We start from the raw sequence: 19947 nt of genomic DNA on the forward strand, positions 1-19947 counted from the left end.
AGCAATTCCAAAGTCAGGTGATATGTTATTCTCCCGTTCAACCTGAGATGCAGGAGCAAAGTAATACGCCTTTGCAGTTTAATATATGGGCCCAAGGAAGTTAGTGGATATCTGCTTGTGCAGCTGGATATCCTTGTCCTTCTTCCTCTCCAAAGGCAACTGCCTCCATCTTCCAAATATGGGTTAGAATGGGATATTTATGAATTTATCACCAAAATATCATGATATATTGAAAATATTGCCTACAAAAATGGCTTGGATAATCCAGAAACTTGGATAAGCGAGGCTTGGATAAGTGAGATCCTACTGTATTTTTAAACATCCAAAAAGCAAATGTTAACCATGCCACTGTATATAATGGGAATTGAGCACATACGGATTTTGTTGTCCATGTGTGTGTGTGGGGGGGGGGGGGGGTGTCCTGGAACTAAAGCCCTGTAAGATACCTAGGGCCCACTGTAACACATTACAAATTATAGTGTGACCTATAATTTCTTACTTGGGAGTAGTAATGAGGACATAACATTTCCTGGTAACTCTGTACATTTTCAATAGAATAAGTTATATCTTCTTGCAACATTTTCCATCACATTTTTCAGGCTTAAAATGTTTTTTTGTGTGACACTTGAGAGGATATTACTGGTCGGCTTTTAAGTAATTGCATGACTTCCCCCTTCTTCCTGGAAAAAAAACTAAAAGATAATGAACAAAGAAATAAGAAACATAAATAAAGCTGTAACAAGTTACACACAGACAGTGATTAATAGCAAGTATCCCCCTCCCCAAGTCTTGTAATTACTGTAGTTAATTATTCCCTTATTTCCCTTTTAAAAGTCACTTTCAATTCTTTGTCTGCCAATTACAAAAATTGGAGTTTTGGGGATGGAAGCACTGAATTACAAAGGCTCCCATGAATTATGAAACAATATCGTCCAAGCAGACTTTAAAATTCTATTCCTCCAAGTAGTTTCAGTCAATTTATCTGCTGAGGGCAACTGCAAAATGATAGGATAAAGGGCTAGAAAAATGTAATGAGAAGGAAGGAAGGAAAAAACTTCATCCACTTTCTTTCCTCTGTCACCTTTGCTCTGCCTTCTGGTCCTATGTGCCACCCTCCATGTAACCTTCCAACTACAATTATTCCTCAATTTTTCTCAATATCTGGGTGAGACAAGAAGACATAGCTCTGGGTTTTTCATACCTTACTCATACCAAGCTTTTTGGGATCGGACAGGTCATATATTGAAACATAATTGGTAATTACTTCCAGAAATTGTTACAGACATGAACAATGCATTGCACACTACATTAACTCAGAGAAATTAACTGATCCACATATAATGATATCTTGTGCTCTGTTGCTCTCTATATCATCTGTGAAAAAGACACTGAAGCTGAATTAAGCAGATAGGAACTCAGGCAGAGGAAGCCTAAATGGACCTAGTAGAGAGAAAATGAACACCTCTCCCAAGCCTAAATTAAAAATCCTTACAAGTAAGAAGGGACAAGGAGGGTTTGTTGTATTTAAATAATTAATTTGTTGTTTTGTAACACCCCCCCCCCCCCAATTGAACAGCAAGGGGTATGTGGAATTCAGCAGATCCACCATGGGTGTAAGGCAACAGAAGCAGCAACTGAGCAAATTTGGTTCCAGCATATTCAAAACTCAGCCTCCATGACAGGTTATGTTTTAATTATATTTGAAACCCACAATTCTTCCAGACTGCTCAGAGCAGTTAAATACTGTAGCCCAAGCTTAAAGATCTAGTACCTTGAGGTGTTTTGACAAGAGACAGAACGAGAGAGACACCACAAACACACACAGACCAGGCATCCTTGTTCTGTCTGAGGGCCCTTCCACACAGCCATATCACCCAGAATATCGAGGCAGATAATCCACAATATCTGCTTTGAACTGGATTATCTGAGTCCACACTGCCATATAATACAGTTCAATGTAATTTTTATACAGCTGTATGGAAGGGGCTTGAGCTTCTCACAATTTGCAGAGCTGGTGAAAGGAAACTAAAATTTCTAGACAACAACAAATATAGCATTGTGATCTACACATATGGCAATGCAAACACATTGCCATGATATGGTCGTGAGTGGACAATTGCTCTACAAAGGCCTTTTTCATGGTGGGAATTGAAACTGTGAGGACTGGTTTATTGATTTGGATCATTTTACCTTCATATTTTTGAATTCTTCTTGTATGATTAGCACAATTGGGGGGCTGTCATCATAAGCACCTGTTGTGGCATTTCTCCCCATATCACCCTTGCAAAGCAGCTTGTTTTGTTTTAATTATACTAGTTTATTCTAGAGAGTTTCAGTAACAGACACTTTCTTAAGCATTCAGTACTGCTCCTGCTTACATGGTAGACATTATACATGGTTGAAGACTTGCCAGAGCTTTAAAATATCACTTATTTGCAGTACAATTCCCAGAATCTTTCAATTAGACTGGGCACTGTCATTGGTGGTTAGGTATTGTCACTTCTCCCTCACAGCCGCATAGGACAGGCACTGTGAGTAAAAATGCACACCTGACATTTCTTGGAAAGTCAATATGTAGCAGTATTCTTCACATGATTGGTGAGTATGACTCTGACCTTTAAAGCTAACAGAGAAATGTGATTTTTTTCCAGGATTTGTTAGAGAGGGAAAGAGGGACGTGCATGTTGTTCTTAATGCTCTTTTTTTAAAAAAATCAGTCCTTTGTTGGGGGGGTGAACATTGTTTTGCCAACAATACCCTATAATTAATCTTCTTCTCGACAAAATATTTTGCAGACTCTTTAGAGTAATTCAGACCATGAGTCAATCTATGCGACAATACCAGCTCTACCATTAATCACATAAGACAGTTAACCTTCTCTGGTCTCCCTAAGCTAGTCAGCTGCCCACAGATAAGATGGATAATGTGATTCCAAGCATCTCCACTGTTCCAACAAGATTCAAATGGCATTCTTCTAAAAACAAATTTATCGTGTCAGAAGTGACTTGAGAACATAGTGCAAGTCGCTTCTGGTGTGAGAGAATTGGCAGTCTACAGAGACTTTGCCCAGGGGACACCCGGGAGGCTTCTCTCATGTCCCTGCAAGCTAGAGCTGACAGATGAGAGCTCACCCCATCTTGTGGATTCAAACTGGCAACCTTCAGATCAGCAGTCCAACCTTCAGGTCACCAGTCCAGCCGGCACAAGGGTTTAACCCATTGCACCACCGCAGCTCCTATATATCCTTCTCAGATAGGATCTATAGAAAGAGGAAGGGATACTAAGTTGTCATTTGACTCATGCTGGATAGTGACTATGTCTAATTTCCTGATGACTTCTGAGAGGAAAAAAAAGAGCTGCCTATCAAAAACCAGAGGGTCGCAACCTGACATAGCAGTGTACTCAGAACTGCATCTTTGAAGTCTCTTTGATATTTGCATATTATTTTGAATGCAGAAATGGATTTATGGATTTTGAAAATTCTGCAGTCTGTTTGCTTTGAGTGAATTTTCCTCATCTTCTTGGAATTTGCTGTTTTTTCCATAAAATTTTTATTGCAAAATATATGTGGAATGGGGAAAGGTACAAGAGTGGATATAGAACAGGGGCATTTTTAACATCCTGCATCTTTGTCTTCTTCCATTGTTATCTAATACAGAAAAGATTTCTATGATGTTAAAAAGGAAAAGAAAAAAGAAACATTTATTTTCTAATCTAAAACAGAAAGATAGAAAAGCGGGTAGTGTGTAGTGTTTTAAAACAAAGAAGATAGAAAAGTTGGGAAATAGAAAATAAAAAGCCCTAACTAATGCTTCCTACCCTGTCTCTGCTAACTGCTTCATAATAATAAAAACTATTCTTTTGTCATAAAACTTATCTCTAGTAGATTAAGTTTCCAGGATCCCTTGGATATAATTGGGAGACCTGTTATTCCTGTCACCAACTTCTCTATATTTTTTTCTCTTGTTATTCCTATATCTCTTTTGAGTATCTTGGTGCTGTCTGCTGGGCAGAATCTATTCTGATAGCTTCCAGTTTGGGTTCATCCAGATACGCCAAGTCCATCCTCCACCAGACATATCTTGGACTTTAGCAGTAGTCCTAACCATTAGCGGTGAGGGAAAATGGGAATAGATTTTGGAAGGCTTCTCCAGGCATTATTCCTCACTATGGCCCTTCCACACAGCTGAATAAAATCCCACATTATCTGCTTTGAACTGGAATATATGGCAGTGTGGACTCAGATAACCCAGTTCAAAGCAGATCTTGTGGGATTTTCTGTCTTAATGTTCTGGGATATATGGCTGTGTGGAAGTTTCCTATGACTGGATCTACACTGTTTCAGAATGTAGATTAACAGCATTGAACTGGATTATATGACAGTGTAGACGTATGTAATCAAATTCAATGCAGTTATTCTGCATTCTGAAAATGAATTATATAGTAATATAGGAGTCCTTCCACACATCCATATATTTCATAATATCAAGGCAAATAATCCACAATTTCATCTTTGAACTGGGTTATCTGAGTCCTTACTGCTATATAATCCAGTTCAATGTGTTAATTTTTAATTTAATTTTTTAACTGATTTATAGTGTATTGTACAGTTTTTATATGTGCGTTTTATTGTAAGCCGCCCTGAGTCCCCTGTTGGGTGAGAAGGGCAGGATATAAATATTGTAATAAATATTGTAATAAAATACAGCTGTGTGGAAGGGGCCATAAATACAGCCTATATAACAACACATTTAGGTACTTCCTAGGGGAGGCAAGAAAATTCCAACTTGATGATTTGCTCATATGAGACCCTGTTTTATACTCCAAAGTCTACCACTGACAATTCACTTTCTTAGTATGCATATGAAGGTGTAAACCTGTAATCCATGTACAATTAAAATATCTTACATTTGTAATATAGAAATCTGTAATGTGTCCAACATTAGGATTCAAACCAGGCAGCCCAGCACTTTATTACAAGGGGCCAGGCTTTTGTCCTTCTTGTTTAATTACTCCAGTTGTTTTGTTTTGTGTTCTGTCTCTGAAGAAACAGGCGGATGTTGAAGAAAATTTGTGCTGAAATAAACTGGCCTTCTTTTTTTTTACTCTCTGAACATTTCTTCATTTTGTGATTAAGCTTCATTTACCTTATTATTCATTAAAGTTATATTTGTTTCATTACTGATTTCAAAGTAGTTCATTAGTTTCTTTAACTCCCATTTATTTTGTAATGGCATTCATCAAAAGGGAGCCTTCTGCTGAAACAGATGTCTTTCATCTTTTGACATGAAATATGAAGGAATCTTGCTACTCCTTCGAGATATGAGACTTGCCAAATTTCAGGCACACTAGGGTTGAAGGGGAAATTTTGCAAATGTTAGCTGCCTGTAGGTTTCAATAGGAGACAAATATGCTTTCCTCCTTCTTGTAACTGCTGTTGTGCACCCAATTCACAACCCATTACCCTTTAAAGGCGTCAAACCTGCCAAATTTCCAATAGGACAGTGTCCTTATTCCCAGTTGTTTGGTCTGACAACTCCCAGAAATCCCAGCCAGTTTACCAGCTGTTAGGATTTCTGGGATTTGAAGGCCAAAACATCTGGGGACCCACAGGTTAAGAACCACTGGCTTAACCCACACCACATTTTGCAGTAATCCAAGAGCCAGTTTCAGCAGACTGTCAATTGAAATGAATCATAGACTCAGAGTTGGAAGAGACCAGAAAGGCCATCCAGTCCAGCCCCCTACCATGCAGGAACACAGAATCAAGGCACCCTGACAGATGGTCATGCAACTTCTACTTAAAAACCTCCAGTGGAGGGGATTCTGCCATGCTCTGAGGCAGCACATTCCACTGCCAAACAGCTCTTACCATCAGGAAGTTCTTCCTAATGTTTAGGTAGAATCCTTTTTTCCCTGCATTTTGAATCCATCGCTCTGTGTGTCTCCAGAGCTGCAAAAGACAAGGTTGCCCCCTCCTCCATGCAACATCCTGTCATATATTTAAGCATGGTTATGATCCTCTCAGCTTTTCTCTCTCCAAGATAAACATATCCAGCTCCCCAAGCCATGGATAATTTTGTTAACCTTTCTCTGGATGCATTCTAGCTTGTTAGTAGTCTTCCCAGAACTGGTTGGAATATACCAGGTGAAGTCTGCCCAAAGCAGAACAGAGTAAAATTATGACTTCCCACATTCTTGGCACTAGAGTCCTATTGATGCAGCCTAGAACCTCATTGCTCCTTCTAGCTTCTGCATCACACTGTTGACTCATGTTCAGCTTGTGGTCTACTAAAACTCTTATATCCCTTTCACATGTACTGTATAGTATCATTAAAAAAAAGAATAACAAGAAAAAGCTTCATTTAGCAATAAGTGGTTTAATTTCTCATGGAACTCGTTTGTTTTATTTTTCTTCCAATTTTTAAAACAGCCCCTATTCTAACTGATAGATACTCTGTTCTTTCTAAATCTTCATCCAGAATAGATCTATAAGGGTAGCTTATACATACCTCCCTTCCCTCCCCCAAGCCGAGATTGCAAATGGAATCACCTACTTGCACCCATCTGGGAGTTGCCACAAAATGGATAGAAAATCCATTTTTAAGTAATGGGCACTTCAAAATTGATGTGCGCATTACAATCGATGGTACACTACACTTGAGTAAATACGGTATTTAAGCATACACATAAAAACATGAAGGCAGATTGAACATAGTATTTTCATGCCTCCCAGCTAGTGAAATATCAAAAAAGGTCTGTTAAGGCTAGCTGCTAACCTTCCAAATCATTTCTCTTATCCCGCCAAGCATCCATTCATCTTGAGACTTCTTATGCCCCTCTTGTGTCAGTATCCTAAATTTTCAATTTTATCCTTTCATTTAATATCCATACTAGGCTGATTTTCATCTTTCTTTTTGGCTTAAATATTAGTGTTTCCAAACTCTGTCTCAGTAGAGTGGCCTTCTTTGGATTCTTGGCATCATATTAAAATATTCATAAGCTGGATGTGGTTTCATAAGACTCTTGTAGTATCTAACATTGAAATATGTTTTTGAGTATAAAGCAGATTCAAAACTGATGTATTCTACATAGACATAAAGTGTGTATATTGTAAGTGCACATGTGTTTCTATAATTATCGCAAGCTGAATATTTGAAGCATATGATCTCACTGGCATCCTCTATCTATTATGCAGACAAACCAATACATATGAGGTTAAATAAAAACAGAGGTAGCAATAGGCTTTGTGTAAATTTAATTTTTATAAATGATCAGAACTTGTAAGCGCAGACATTAAAACCAACTTTCCATGGTAAATCCCTAGCAATTATATTTTTTCACTTTACTAGTGATTATCAGGCTACATTGTTTACTGATGTTATTCTGTATTGTTTTGATCTGTGTGTATATGTTGACAATGGCATTGAATGTTTGCCTTTTTTGTTTGTAAACTGCTCTGAGTCCCCTCAGGGAGAGAGGTGGTTTATAAATAAATAAATTATTGTTATCATCATCATCATCACATTCCAAAGTGTAACCAAATGAGAGTGGAATTACAACTGAAAGTTGAATTTGTAACTAGAAAATCGTTGTCCCTATTTATAGTTGTTGAAAGATCACATATTGAAGGTCTTCCAATGGTTCTGAAATGATAATTCCCACAAAGGCCCAACAGACTGATGCTCTGATTGTTTTCCTTCTGACACAGAAATCACAATAATCTCCTTGAGATGGATCTCCAGGTCTCAACTACTTGGACATTAAAAACCAAACAACCATGAATTGGGTCCTGGCTGTTCCTGCAACATTTCTCTACCTTCAGTAGGTGTCACAGGTTAAACTGGGTTAATTTGGTTTAGCCCCACATTAATAAAAAGTCAGGAGATGCTATGGAGTTTGCTAGAAATTCAGAAGTATCTCATGGCTTTGGGTGTACAGCGGATAGCAAGCTCGGGTCCAATTCAGACCAGTCTGTTGTCCACACAGATCACCCCCACCATTGTCTCTCTCCCTTTTCCTGGTCATGCAGGATCCTTTTGTGTTAGCACAGGGCACTCACAATGGCCAGGAGCTCACACAGAACTCTGTGGTCAGTTAAAGGTGGCAACAGTGACACATTGAAGTGACAGTTTAGCAAAACCAGCATGGTCTTAGCCTGCCTGTATCATATAGACTCCAACATGTTGCCAAAGCAGATTGAAGAAGGTGCACATAGGTGCCTCTGTACTCAGTGCAGACTGTACCTGGATTGACTAGCTAGTGTAGACTCCGTCTGAGCCCTGTTTTCAGTGCGCTGTATTGTTATGGCACTTTGCATGCTAATACATAATCTAAATGTTGGTGGAATGTATTAATGAATCTTGATAAAAACTGATATGTGGAAAATTCAAAGGAAGTTTAAACAATATTGAGTTGCCATGTGGAAATTACTACCACGGTATTGCGCTCAGCCCAAAATTAAGGAGATCATAAGGTTTTGCTTTCATTTGGAGGTTAGACTGCATAGCTCAACATCTCCTCTGAACTTTGTTCATGTTAGACTTATTTTTATTTGCTTTGGTTAGATGAACACAGAGTGCTAATTCGCTTCCATAAGAAAAGGAAATACTGTAAAAATCATAATGTAACATTTTTACTTGAAAAGATCAAAAGGAACAGAACTGGAGAACCACCATACTAAAGCTTTAAGAAGTTTTTGGAAAAAATGTAAGTTGATGGCTTGCTGAAAATGTGTTGAATTGTGTTGATGACTTGTGCAGCAATCTTATCTTTTGTTTCACAAAGCAGCTATCCTTGGGGAATAGGATAATGAAAGAGGGCTTTCCCATTTCCTCCTGTCCCTTGATGCCACTCTCTATTTAAAAAAATAAACTGCTGAGTGAGTGGTAAAAGTACTCAATGTTGAGTTCTTTTTTGTTAATAAGTCAAACACTCATTTTTAGATAATGGTTGTAGTGTTCTTTCAGTTTTTGAGGCTGAATGCACACATTTTTCAGCTCCTATGAAAATATTGTTTATTGATACATTCTGGAATGTTTCAAGTTCGCAGTGTGCAAATTAGTACTGACACTATTAAAAAGCTTGGAAGTAAAAGGTTTTATTTGTAACAGTGCTTTTACAGTGTTTTAATGCTCTAAAGTCACGTTCTAGAACATCTACATTGGCAAAGAGAAAAAGACAAGTGGCAAAGGAAATTCCACTGCCTTCTTTCAATGAAGAAAATGCAAAGGTTCATCTTTGAAGCAGACACAAGGAACAAAATGATGCTGATGAGCATGGATCAGCTCCTCCAGGCGAGTTGTTATTTCATAGTCAGGAAGAGTAACAGTGGCAATATTAAGGCCCAGCATGTGGGAGACTACTTCTCTGAAGTTTGATAGCTATAAGAAAATAAAAATGGGAAGAAGATATACAGTATTAGGTATCATTTGTTTTTCTGCATCAATCTATCAATTCACCAAGATCTTCATTTAAAACTATGATAGCAATCCCAGGCATGATGGCTAATGTCTAGACAGAAAACTATCCAGCAATACCATTCAGAGTTGGTAGTATGACATGCTTTGCAAAGCCTGAACTCACTCTTTCCAAAACAGAAGTGGTAACAATAGTCAAATTCTGGGCCTCTGTTCCAAACACAGAATATTAAGCATATTTGTATTGTATTGTATTGTATTGTATTGTATTGTATTGTATTGTATTGTATTGTATTGTATTTTGACTAAACTGATGGTAATGGCCCACTTGAAAATTATTCAATGGCTTTATTGTTGTTCCTTAAAAGGGGACTGTGCTGGATTCAATTCTACATTACACATATCAGAAGAATTGTTAGTTGGAGCCTGAATATATTTTTTTTTGTTCGTGTTTTGCATTAAGACCACTTTACAACTGGCTGGATGACATAGTGTGCTTTAGTCCCAGCTGCCTTGACTGCATTAAACCATTCAGTCTCATGTAAGAGCCCAGATGAGAAAAAGCTCTTTTGGTGCTTGTATTTGGCACACAACATTCTGTTAACATTTAAGGAAGTGGACATGCTAAAACGATAATCAGGCTATATAAATAAACATGTATTCTAACGCTAGTGAGAATACTGTATTTCAAAGGATTGATGTTTTAACAAGAGATGCTCGCCACATTTTCGAATAAAAGGTTATTCAAGGTCTTAGAATGCAAATTAAGTAGAATCATAGAATCATAGAATCATAGAATAGTAGAGTTGGAAGAGACCACATGGGCCATCTAGTCCAACCCCCTGCTAAGAAGCAGGAAATCGCATTCAAAGCACCCCCGACAGATGGCCATCCAGCCTCTGCTTAAAAGCCTCCAAGGAAGGAGCCTCCACCACGGCCCCGGGGAGAGAGTTCCACTGTCGAACAGCTCTCACAGTGAGGAAGTTCTTCCTGATGTTTAGGTGGAATCTCCTTTCCTGTAGTTTGAAGCCATTGTTCCGTGTCCTAGTCTGCAGGGCAGCAGAAAACAAGCTTGCTCCCTCTTCCCTATGACTTCCCTTCATGTATTTGTACATGGCTATCATGTCTCCTCTCAGCCTTCTCTTCTGCAGGCTAAACATGCCCAGCTCTTTAAGCCACTCCTCATAGGGCTTGTTCTCCAGACCCTTAATCATTTTAGTCGCCCTCCTCTGGACGCTTTCCAGCTTGTCAACATCTCCCTTCAACTGTGGTGCCCAAAATTGGACACAATATTCCAGGTGTGGTCTGACCAAGGCAGAATAGAGGGGGAGCATAACTTCCCTGGATCTAGACGCTATTCCCCTATTGATGCAGGCCAGAATCCCATTGGCTTTTTTAGCAGCCGCATCACATTGTTGGCTCATGTTTAACTTGTTGTCCACGAGGACTCCAAGGTCTTTTTCGCACACACTGCTGTCAAGCCAGGCGTCCCCCATTCTGTATCTTTGATTTCCATTTTTTCTGCCGAAGTGAAGTATCTTGCATTTGTCCCTGTTGAACTTCATTTTGTTAGTTTTGGCCCATCTCTCTAGTCTGTCAAGATCGTTTTGAATTCTGCTCCTGTCTTCTGGAGTGTTAGCTATCCCTCCCAGTTTTGTGTCGTCTGCAAACTTGATGATCGTGCCTTCTAACCCTTCGTCTAAGTCGTTAATAAAGATGTTGAACAGAACCGGGCCCAGGACGGAGCCCTGCGGCACTCCACTTGTCACTTCTTTCCATGATGAAGACGACGCATTGGTGAGCACCCTTTGGGTTCGTTCGCTTAGCCAATTACAGATCCACCTAACCGTAGTTTTGTCTAGCCCACATTTTACTAGTTTGTTTGCCAGAAGGTCGTGGGGGACTTTGTCGAAGGCCTTACTGAAATCCAGGTACGCTACATCCACAGCATTCCCTGTATCGACCCAACTCGTAACTCTATCGAAAAAAGAGATCAGATTAGTCTGGCATGACTTGTTTTTGGTAAATCCGTGTTGACTATTAGCAATGACCGCATTTGTTTCTAAGTGTTCGCAGACCACTTCCTTAATGATCTTTTCCAGAATTTTGCCTGGTATTGATGTGAGGCTGACCGGACGGTAATTGTTTGGGTCGTTCTTTTTTCCCTTCTTGAAGATAGGGACGACATTCGCCCTCCTCCAATCTGCTGGGACTTCTCCCGTTCTCCAAGAACTCTCGAAGATAATTGCCAGTGGTTCTGAAATAACTTCCGCTAGTTCCTTCAGTACTCTTGAGTGTAGCTGATCTGGCCCTGGGGACTTGAATTCGTTTAGAGAGCCCAAGTGTTCCTGGACAACTTGTTTCCCTATTTGGGGTTGGATTTCCCCCAATCCTTCGTCCATTCCGTGTTGCTGAGGTTGAAGATGGCTTTCTTTTTCTGAGAAGACCAAGGCAAAGAAGGCATTAAGTAGTTCTGCCTTTTCCCTGTCCCCTGTCGCCATCACCCCATCTTCTCCTTGCAATGGCCCTATCGCCTCCTTTTTCTTCCTTTTTCTACCAACGTAAGCAAAAAAGCCTTTTTTGTTGTTTTTTATGTCCCTGGCAAGCCTGAGCTCATTTTGCGCTTTAGCCTTGCGAACCTTTTCCCTACAGGTGTTGGCTATATGTTTGAATTCTTCTTTGGTGATTTCTCCCCTTTTCCACTTCTTGTGCATGTCACTTTTGAGCTTTAGCTCAGTTAGAAGTTCTTTGGACATCCATTCTGGCTTCTTTGCACTTGTCTTATTTTTCTTCTTTGTTGGCACTGTTTGCATTTGCGCCTTGAGTATTTCACTTTTGAAAAACTCCCATCCATCCTTAACTCCCTTGTTTTTTAATATCGGCGTCCATGGAATGCCGCTCAGTAATTCCTTCATTTTTTGGAAGTCAGCTCTCTTAAAGTCCAGAATGCGTGTTTGACTTGTCTTAGTTTCAGCATTCCTTTGTATTGCAAACTGCAGGAGCACATGGTCACTTGCCCCTAAGGATCCAACCACTTCAACTGTATTGATCAGGTCTTCCACATTTGTTAAGATTAGATCAAGAGTTGCTGATCCCCTTGTTGCCTCTTCTACCTTCTAGACCATAAAATTATCTGCAAGGCAAGTGAGGAATTTGTTGGACTTTGTACTCTTGGCTGAGTTTGTTTTCCAGCAGATATCGGGATAATTGAAATCGCCCATGACTACTATATCTCTTCTTTGTGCCTGTTTGGTCAGCTGTTGACAGAAGGCTTCATCAAGTCCTTCATCCTGTAGTAGACACCCACGACAAGATCTTTTTGAGTCCCGGTTCCCTTGATTCTTATCCAGATGCTTTCAAGCTGGTTTCCCGGATTACAGTCTTGCATTTCTTCTGCAACGTAACTGTTTTTGACATATAAAGCTACTCCCCCTCCTCTCCCCTTTGTTCTATTTCTGTGAAAGAGGTTATAAGTAGTTGTATCTTACAATCGATGATAACCATCACACAGTCAAAAGGTACTGCAAGGGCATCCAGCACAAAGCCCTACTATGCCACAATAAACACACATAAGCATTCCCAAAAGAAAACTATATGGCCTCTGTTTAAAGACCTCAGAAAAGAAGAGTCCATCACTCTCCAAGCCAGTCTTGAAAGAGGGTTTTTCCCCTCCATTTTTAATGACATAATGGGCCACAGCATGGAAGAAGTTCCATTACAATTCATGTGTTGATGACTGTCCAATAAATGTCAGTGAGTGCATTGCTCTGAGTTTTCCAGGCTGTATGGCCATGTTCCAGAAGCATTCTCTCCTGACGTTTCACTTACATCGATGGCAGGCATCCTCAGAGTTTGTGAGGATGCCAGAGTTTGTGGGTGAAATGTCAGGAGAGAATGCTTCTGAAACATGGCTATACAACCCAGAAAAGTCACAACAACCCAGTGATTCTGGCCATAAAAGTTTTCAACAATACAATGTCAGTACAATTTAGGCAATCAGATTCTGCACAGAACTTGGCAACTGTAAATTTGAGCTTTAGTTGATATAATAATAATTCCTTAATTCTGGTAATAAAACATCACACATAATTTCTATAACTAAAAAGAAGTGCAAAAGTATTTCAATAACTACATTTGATATTCAAATATTGTGTTTATTCTTTGCTTACAGAACTGTTTTGAGAATATATACAAATGGACAGGCTATTGAACAGGAGTAGGTAAATGATAAAGTCTTATTTAGGTTTTTTTATATATACAGAGGCATGCAAATATCACTCACAGTGGGAAATCCAAAGCAGCACAATATAGCAGCATGAAAAGTAAGAGCATATATTCATATCACTTAGCCTTAGAACATTGGATGGATAAATTGAAGCTTGATTCAGCCGTCACATCAACATGCAGCTTAACATAATTGCCTTGGGCCAAGTTCATGAATTTGAAAAAAGAATTTAGTCAAAACAGAAGGAAACAAAGATGAAGTTCTGTGCAATTAATATTGAAGTTACATATTAAATATTACACACTTCATTGCATGACCTAAACTAATGTCAAAATATGTGCAGAACTTTGTTTGTGGTTCACTGTATTTTAAAGGTCACATTCCAAATGATTGCAATTGTTGTGTGCTCTTTAATGTGGTATTATTAAAATAGGTGACATTTGATATAACAGACTACATTATTCTTGTTTTTGATGTAATGACAAGTTTGAAAAATATTATTTTTATTATAAAATACAGTACTTTCTACAAACCAAATACTTTATCACAAATTTGCTGTTCCACTATAGCCACATTATCATTGATAGTGGATACTCACAATGTCATGCCTTCCTTCATTCATGCAATAAATAAATAAATTAACTTTATTTATACCCCACCACCCTCCCAAAGGGACTTGGGGAGGCTCACAAAGCACTCAAGGGTGCAAACATGCAAAATACAAAAAGTGTAAAGACAATAACACAAAAGTAATAACAACCAACATAAACATCGCAAACACCCCTGATTAAAATCAGTAAAAGCAACAGTCTCATAAAGTGCATGGCAAAATAGTCTCTAGGTCAGGTATGGGCAAACCCAGGCCCAGGAGCTGGATGCGACCCCTTAGGTTCTTTTATCAGGCCCTCCTCTCTATCACCATCTTATCCTTCCTTCTTTCTCTCTTTCCTTCCTTCTCTCTCTCCCTTTCTTTCTTACCTCCCTCTTCCTCCCTCTCTTCTTCCTTCCCTTCCACGCTTTCATCCTTCCTTCCCTCCCTCCCTCCCTCCCTCCCTCCCTCCCTCCCTCCATTCTCTTCCACCTTTCCATCCCTTCTACCCTTCCGTGCTTCCTTCCTTGCCTTTCGTCTTTCCTTCCTTTTCTCTTTCCTCCCTCTCCCTCCCTTCTCTTCCACCCTTTCTTCTTTCCATCTTATCCTTCCTTCTTTCTCTTCTTTCCTTCTTCCCTTCCTCCCTTTCTCCCTTCTCTTTTTCCTTCCTCCTTTCCTCCTGGGAGATCTTTAGCTGGGGGAAGAGACGGTTGAGAGGGAACATCAGAACCATATTTCAAGAGTTAAAAGGCTGTCCCATTGAAGAGGCTGCTGCTGCTCAGTCGTTTAGTCGTCTCCGACTCTTCGTGACCTCATGGGCCAGTCCACGCCAGAGCTTCCTGTTGGCCGTCCCCAACCCCAATTCCTTCAAGGTCAAGCCAGTCACTTCAAGGATACCGTCCATCCATCCCGCCCTTAGTCGGCCTCTCTTCCTTTTTTGTTCCATTTTCCCCAGCATCGTGATCTTTTCCAAGCTTTCCTGTCTCCTCATAATGTGGCCAAAATACTTCAGCTTTTCCTCTAATATCCTTCACTCCAGTGAGCAGCCATTGGGCATTATTTCCTGGAGGATGGACTGGTTGGATCTTCTTGCGGTCCAAGGCACTCTCAGGATTTTCCTCCAGCACCAGAGTTCAAAAGCGTCTATCTTCCTTCGCTCAGCCTTCCTTATGGTCCAGCTCTCGCATCCATAGGTTACTATGGGGAATACCATTGCTTTCACTATGCGGACCTTCGTTGCCAGTGTGATGTCTCTGCTCTTCACTATTTTGTCAAGGTTGGCCACTGCTCTCCTCCCAAGAAGTAAACGTCTTCTGATTTCCTGGCTGCAGTCTGTATCTGCAGTGATCTTCGTGCCTAGAAATATAAAGTCTGTCACTGCCTCCACGTTTTCTCCCTCTATTTGCCAGTTATCAATAGGTGTAGTTGCCATGATCTTGGTTTTCTTGATGTTTGACTGCAACCCAGCTTTTGTACTTTCTTCTTTCACCTTGGTGATAAGGCTCCTCATCTCCTCCTCGCTTTCAGCCATCAGAGTGGTATCGTCTGCATACCTAAGGTTGTTAATGTTTCTTCCAGCAATTTTAACTCCGGCCTTGGATTCCTCAAGCCCCACATGTTGCATGATGTGTTCTGCGTACAAGTTGAATAGGTAGGGTGAACGTATGCAGCCCTGCCGCACTCCTTTCCCAATCTTGAACCAGTCTGTTGTTCCGTGATCTGTTCTTACTGTGGCTACTTGGTCTTTATACAGATTTCTCAGGAAACAGACAAGGTGACTTGGTATCCCCATACCACCAAGAACATGCCATAGTTTATTATGATTCACACAGTCAAAGGCTTTAGAATAGTCAATAAAGCAGAAGTAGATGTTTTTCTGAAACTCCATTATCCAGCGGATATTGGCAATTTGGTCTCTCGTTCCTCTGCCTTTTCTGAACTCAGCTTGGACATCTGGCAACTCTCGCTCCATGTATTGCTGGAGTCTGCCTTGCAGGATCTTGAGCATTACTTTACTGGCATGGGAAATAAGTGCCACTGTACAGGTGTTTGAGCATTCTTTAGCATTTCCCTTTTTTGGTATGGGGATATAAATTGATTTTTTCCAATCTGATGGCCAATCTTGTGTTTTCCATATTTGCTGGCATATGGCATGCATCATCTTGACAGCATCACCTTCCAAGATTTTAAACAGCTCAGCTGGGATCCCGTCGTCTCCTGCTGCCTTGTTGTTAGCAATGCTTCTAAAGGCCCATTCAACCTCACTCCTCAGGATGTCTGGTTCTAATTCACTCACCACACCGTCAAAGCTATCCTCTATATTATTATCCTTCCTATACAGATCTTCTGTATGTTCTTGCCACCTTTTCTTGATCTCTTCAGCTTCTGTTAGGTCCCTATCATCTTTGTTTTTAATCATGCCCATTTTTGCCTGAAATTTGCCTCCGATGTTTCTGATTTTCTGGAAGAGATCTCTTGTCCTTCCTATTCTATTGTCTTCTTCCACTTCCATGCATTGCTTGTTCAAAAATAGTTCCTTGTCTCTTCTGGCTAACCTCTGGAATTGTGCATTTAATTGGGCGTATCTCCCTCTATCGCTGTTTCCTTTCGCCTTCCTTCTTTCTTGGGCTACTTCCAGTGTCTCAGCAGACAACCATCTTGCCTTCTTGGTTTTCTTTTTCTTTGGGATGTACTTTGTTGCTGCCTCCTGGACAATGTTGTGGACTTCTGTCCATAGTTCTTTTTTTTTCATTTTTTTTCTTTTTTTCTTCTTCTTCTTTTCTTCTTCTGGGACTCTATTTATTAAATCTAGTCCCTGAAATCTATTCTTCTCCTCCACTGCATATTCACTGGGAATATTTGTGAGATCATATCTAATTGGTCTGTGTATTTTCCCCATTCTCTTCAGTCTGATTCTAAATTTTGAAGAGGCGAGAGGGGGTAAACGGGCTTTCTGCTGCTCTAGAGACCAGGGCACAAGGGAGCAATGGGTTCAAATAGCAGGGAAAGAGATCCAACTGAAAAGATTAGGAAAAACTTTCTGTTGGAGCCTCCTTCTCTGGCGGCTTTTCTGCAGATTGTGTATAAGGAGTCCTTTGATTGTGCCTTCCTGCATGTCAGGGGGTTGGACTGGATGGCCCTTGGGGATCTCTTCCAGCTCTAGGATTCTATATCAGGAGTAAGCAATACGGGGTCTAATGGATACACTTTTTCTCTCCTGTCCAACATCTCATCCTGACCAAAGCCAACCCTTTTGGGACCCAAATGTTTCCCGTCTTTCCGGCCTCCCCACCCCACTCTGACCCATCATGCGGTTCCCAAGTTAGAAAGTTTGCCCATGCCTGTTCTAGGTCTTCAGGTATGTTCATTAAGGGATTCTAAACATGGTCAAAGGCTTGTTGAAATAGCTATGTCTTCAGTTGTATACAGAAGTCTTGGAGAGTGGGAGCTTGTCAATTGTGCTGATTCACCAATCTGTGGTCCCATGATTGTACTTCCTCACATAACTTAGCCTTTTTGCACTACTGCTGTTTTCTAATTTCATATTATTTTTCTTCTAGCACAATTCCAGCATTTAAGAACAAAATGGGCAAATATAAACCTGCTGCTTTTACTAGGTTTCCCTGCAGTAACTTAGAGCAGGATGCCACGACAAACCATAAAGTTCTAGCAAACATAGAATTTCTCCAAATACCATATTAAAGTGATTCAGTAGGTCCTACTGAATCTATTTACCAAACTGATTGTCAGTTTAGGCATATTTCCTCCTTAGCACCCAATGTATATCCAACTAAACTGACAACAGTTACTCCTATTTTGTTATTATACTTTGGCAATAACATCTGCTGCTCTTTCTTTGCAAACACCTCTGTTGCTGAACTTGGCATCTAATATGGAACTCTCTCAAATGCCCATACCTGTTCCTTTCTTTTCATTACTTCTTCCAAAGCAGACTTGAGTGTTGTGAGTTCATTCATAACAGATTCCAGCATGTTTTTGGCCTTTTCTTTATCTTCCTTTGCATCCCGCTCTACAACATGTAACTCAGACTTGACAGAGGTCAGCTGCCTCTCAGCTTTAGCCTTCAACTTTTCCAGGTTCTCCTGGGACTTGCTTAGATCTTCTATAGTTTTGTCCTGTTCCAGCGTTTTGATCTGCAAATAAATTCCAGAGGGAATTGCCTCAGTAAGACTGTAAGCACTGGGACCAAAGCTGCCTGAGAAAGAAGATATATCATGCCAAACTATATCAAATAGAAAAGAAGAAAGAACTAAAGATGTCCTTAACCTAAAAATAAACACAGGGGACTCCTATTTTTACTGCAGTTGATGCTGAAGATAGTGCAATTAACTTTCATCTCACCTCACGCTCCTTTTCCTGATATAAATTACCTTTATTGAGGTGTTTTTTATCTTGATAAAAATAATGAATGTTACTCCTCACACTGCAAATAGCAGATGAAGGGAGAAATTTAGATGGGAAATTATGTAAAGAAAAAGGTTTTGGTCCCAGAACCATTTCTCTACACAAAATTAGACACTGGTTTTAAGAGAGAAAAAGACACATCTCAGAAGAGCTAATAATAGATTTCTTATGTAGTTCAGCCACATATCTCCTCAGTTTAAGGGCTGTTTGGCCACATTTATTGGCACTAGTAAGCCATGCATCTGATCATGTGAGATCTAGCCCATTAAAAAGATGACATAATCAACCTATCAATCTTGATTGATTCTGTCTGCCATCATAATACTAAACAGAAAAAAGAGCATAGGAGAACATTAAACATGATTCTCTGCTATCTGTGGCAACCTAAACCTAAGATAGAGGCTTGGGAGTTGCCAGGTGTAATGCACTTAACTGCAGTTTTGATGTGCATACATTTTCTGGTAAAGAGAATAATCTGTTGAGAGTGAGACCACATCATTTAGGTAGTGTGAAATGATAAATATTTCAGCAGGAAGAAAAGAGGAAAGTGTGGGATGCCTACTACCCTGCATTCTATCAGTTTGCAGTCCCACTGTTTTGACATGGGTGTGCCATTGCCCTGCCCTAGCCCATTTGCTCCTGTTTTCCGAGACAGGAGTGACACTTGACTTGGGGCCTTTTGCCCACAAAGACAGGAACGTAGACTATTGACCTCTTCACACGGGGCAAAATTGCCCCGTTTTGCTGCTGTTAGCCAGGGCTTGGACAGGGTCTGCCAAGCACCATCAGATGACGCATAGCAGGCTCCATCCACATTTCCCTCAAAGTGGAGGGGAAGCATCAAAAGGTGCTTCCTCCTCCACCACAGGAAGGAAAATGTTTTTCGGGTAGCTCCACTTTTCCCCATATGATGAGGGAAAGGGTGGCAGGGCAACACACATTGCTGCGCATTGTCACGCTTTATCCCATTTGATAAGGATAGGGTGCCAGCGCGCCCTGTCCTGTCCCCACCATGTGATAGGGGAAGGAGAGAGGGTGTGCTGGGCGGTACGAGGCATCCCATGTACCTTCCCTTTCATCAAAGACTGTTGGCACGATGGCGAGGCCCTATGTTAAGGCCTCCAGATCTTAGCTCAGTCTGTCTCCTATCTCTGGAGACTAAAGAGCAAGAGGTCAGTGCCTGGCAGCTGGCAGCAGGGAAGCCCACAGACGGCCAAGAAAGAGAGAGTAAAGTGGGCATTGCTTCTTTCATACTTTCTTGGACTCTGGGACGTTACTCCATGCCAAGA

General features: G+C 40.4%; 1 protein-coding gene across 5 annotated transcripts in view; it reads right to left on the reverse strand.

Annotated features, from left to right (window-relative positions):
- Positions 1-9084: 9084 nt before the first annotated feature.
- The window catches only part of ccdc170 (coiled-coil domain containing 170), an 86637-nt gene continuing 75774 nt past the window's right edge, over positions 9085-19947 (reverse strand). For 4 of the 5 annotated variants that reach the window (XM_016995885.2, XM_062977321.1, XM_062977332.1 and 1 more), the window contains 2 exons: positions 18151-18387; positions 9085-9383 (listed from right to left, as the gene is read on the reverse strand). In XM_016995885.2, coding sequence (XP_016851374.2) covers positions 9213-9383; positions 18151-18387 — 408 coding nt within the window. In that variant the 3' untranslated portion in view covers positions 9085-9212. The remainder of the gene's footprint in view (positions 9384-18150; positions 18388-19947) is intronic. The other variant, XM_062977310.1, reaches the window with a different exon arrangement.

This window comes from Anolis carolinensis, chromosome 1 (assembly GCF_035594765.1).
Source record: "Anolis carolinensis isolate JA03-04 chromosome 1, rAnoCar3.1.pri, whole genome shotgun sequence".
NCBI classification, from domain to species: domain Eukaryota; kingdom Metazoa; phylum Chordata; class Lepidosauria; order Squamata; family Dactyloidae; genus Anolis; species Anolis carolinensis.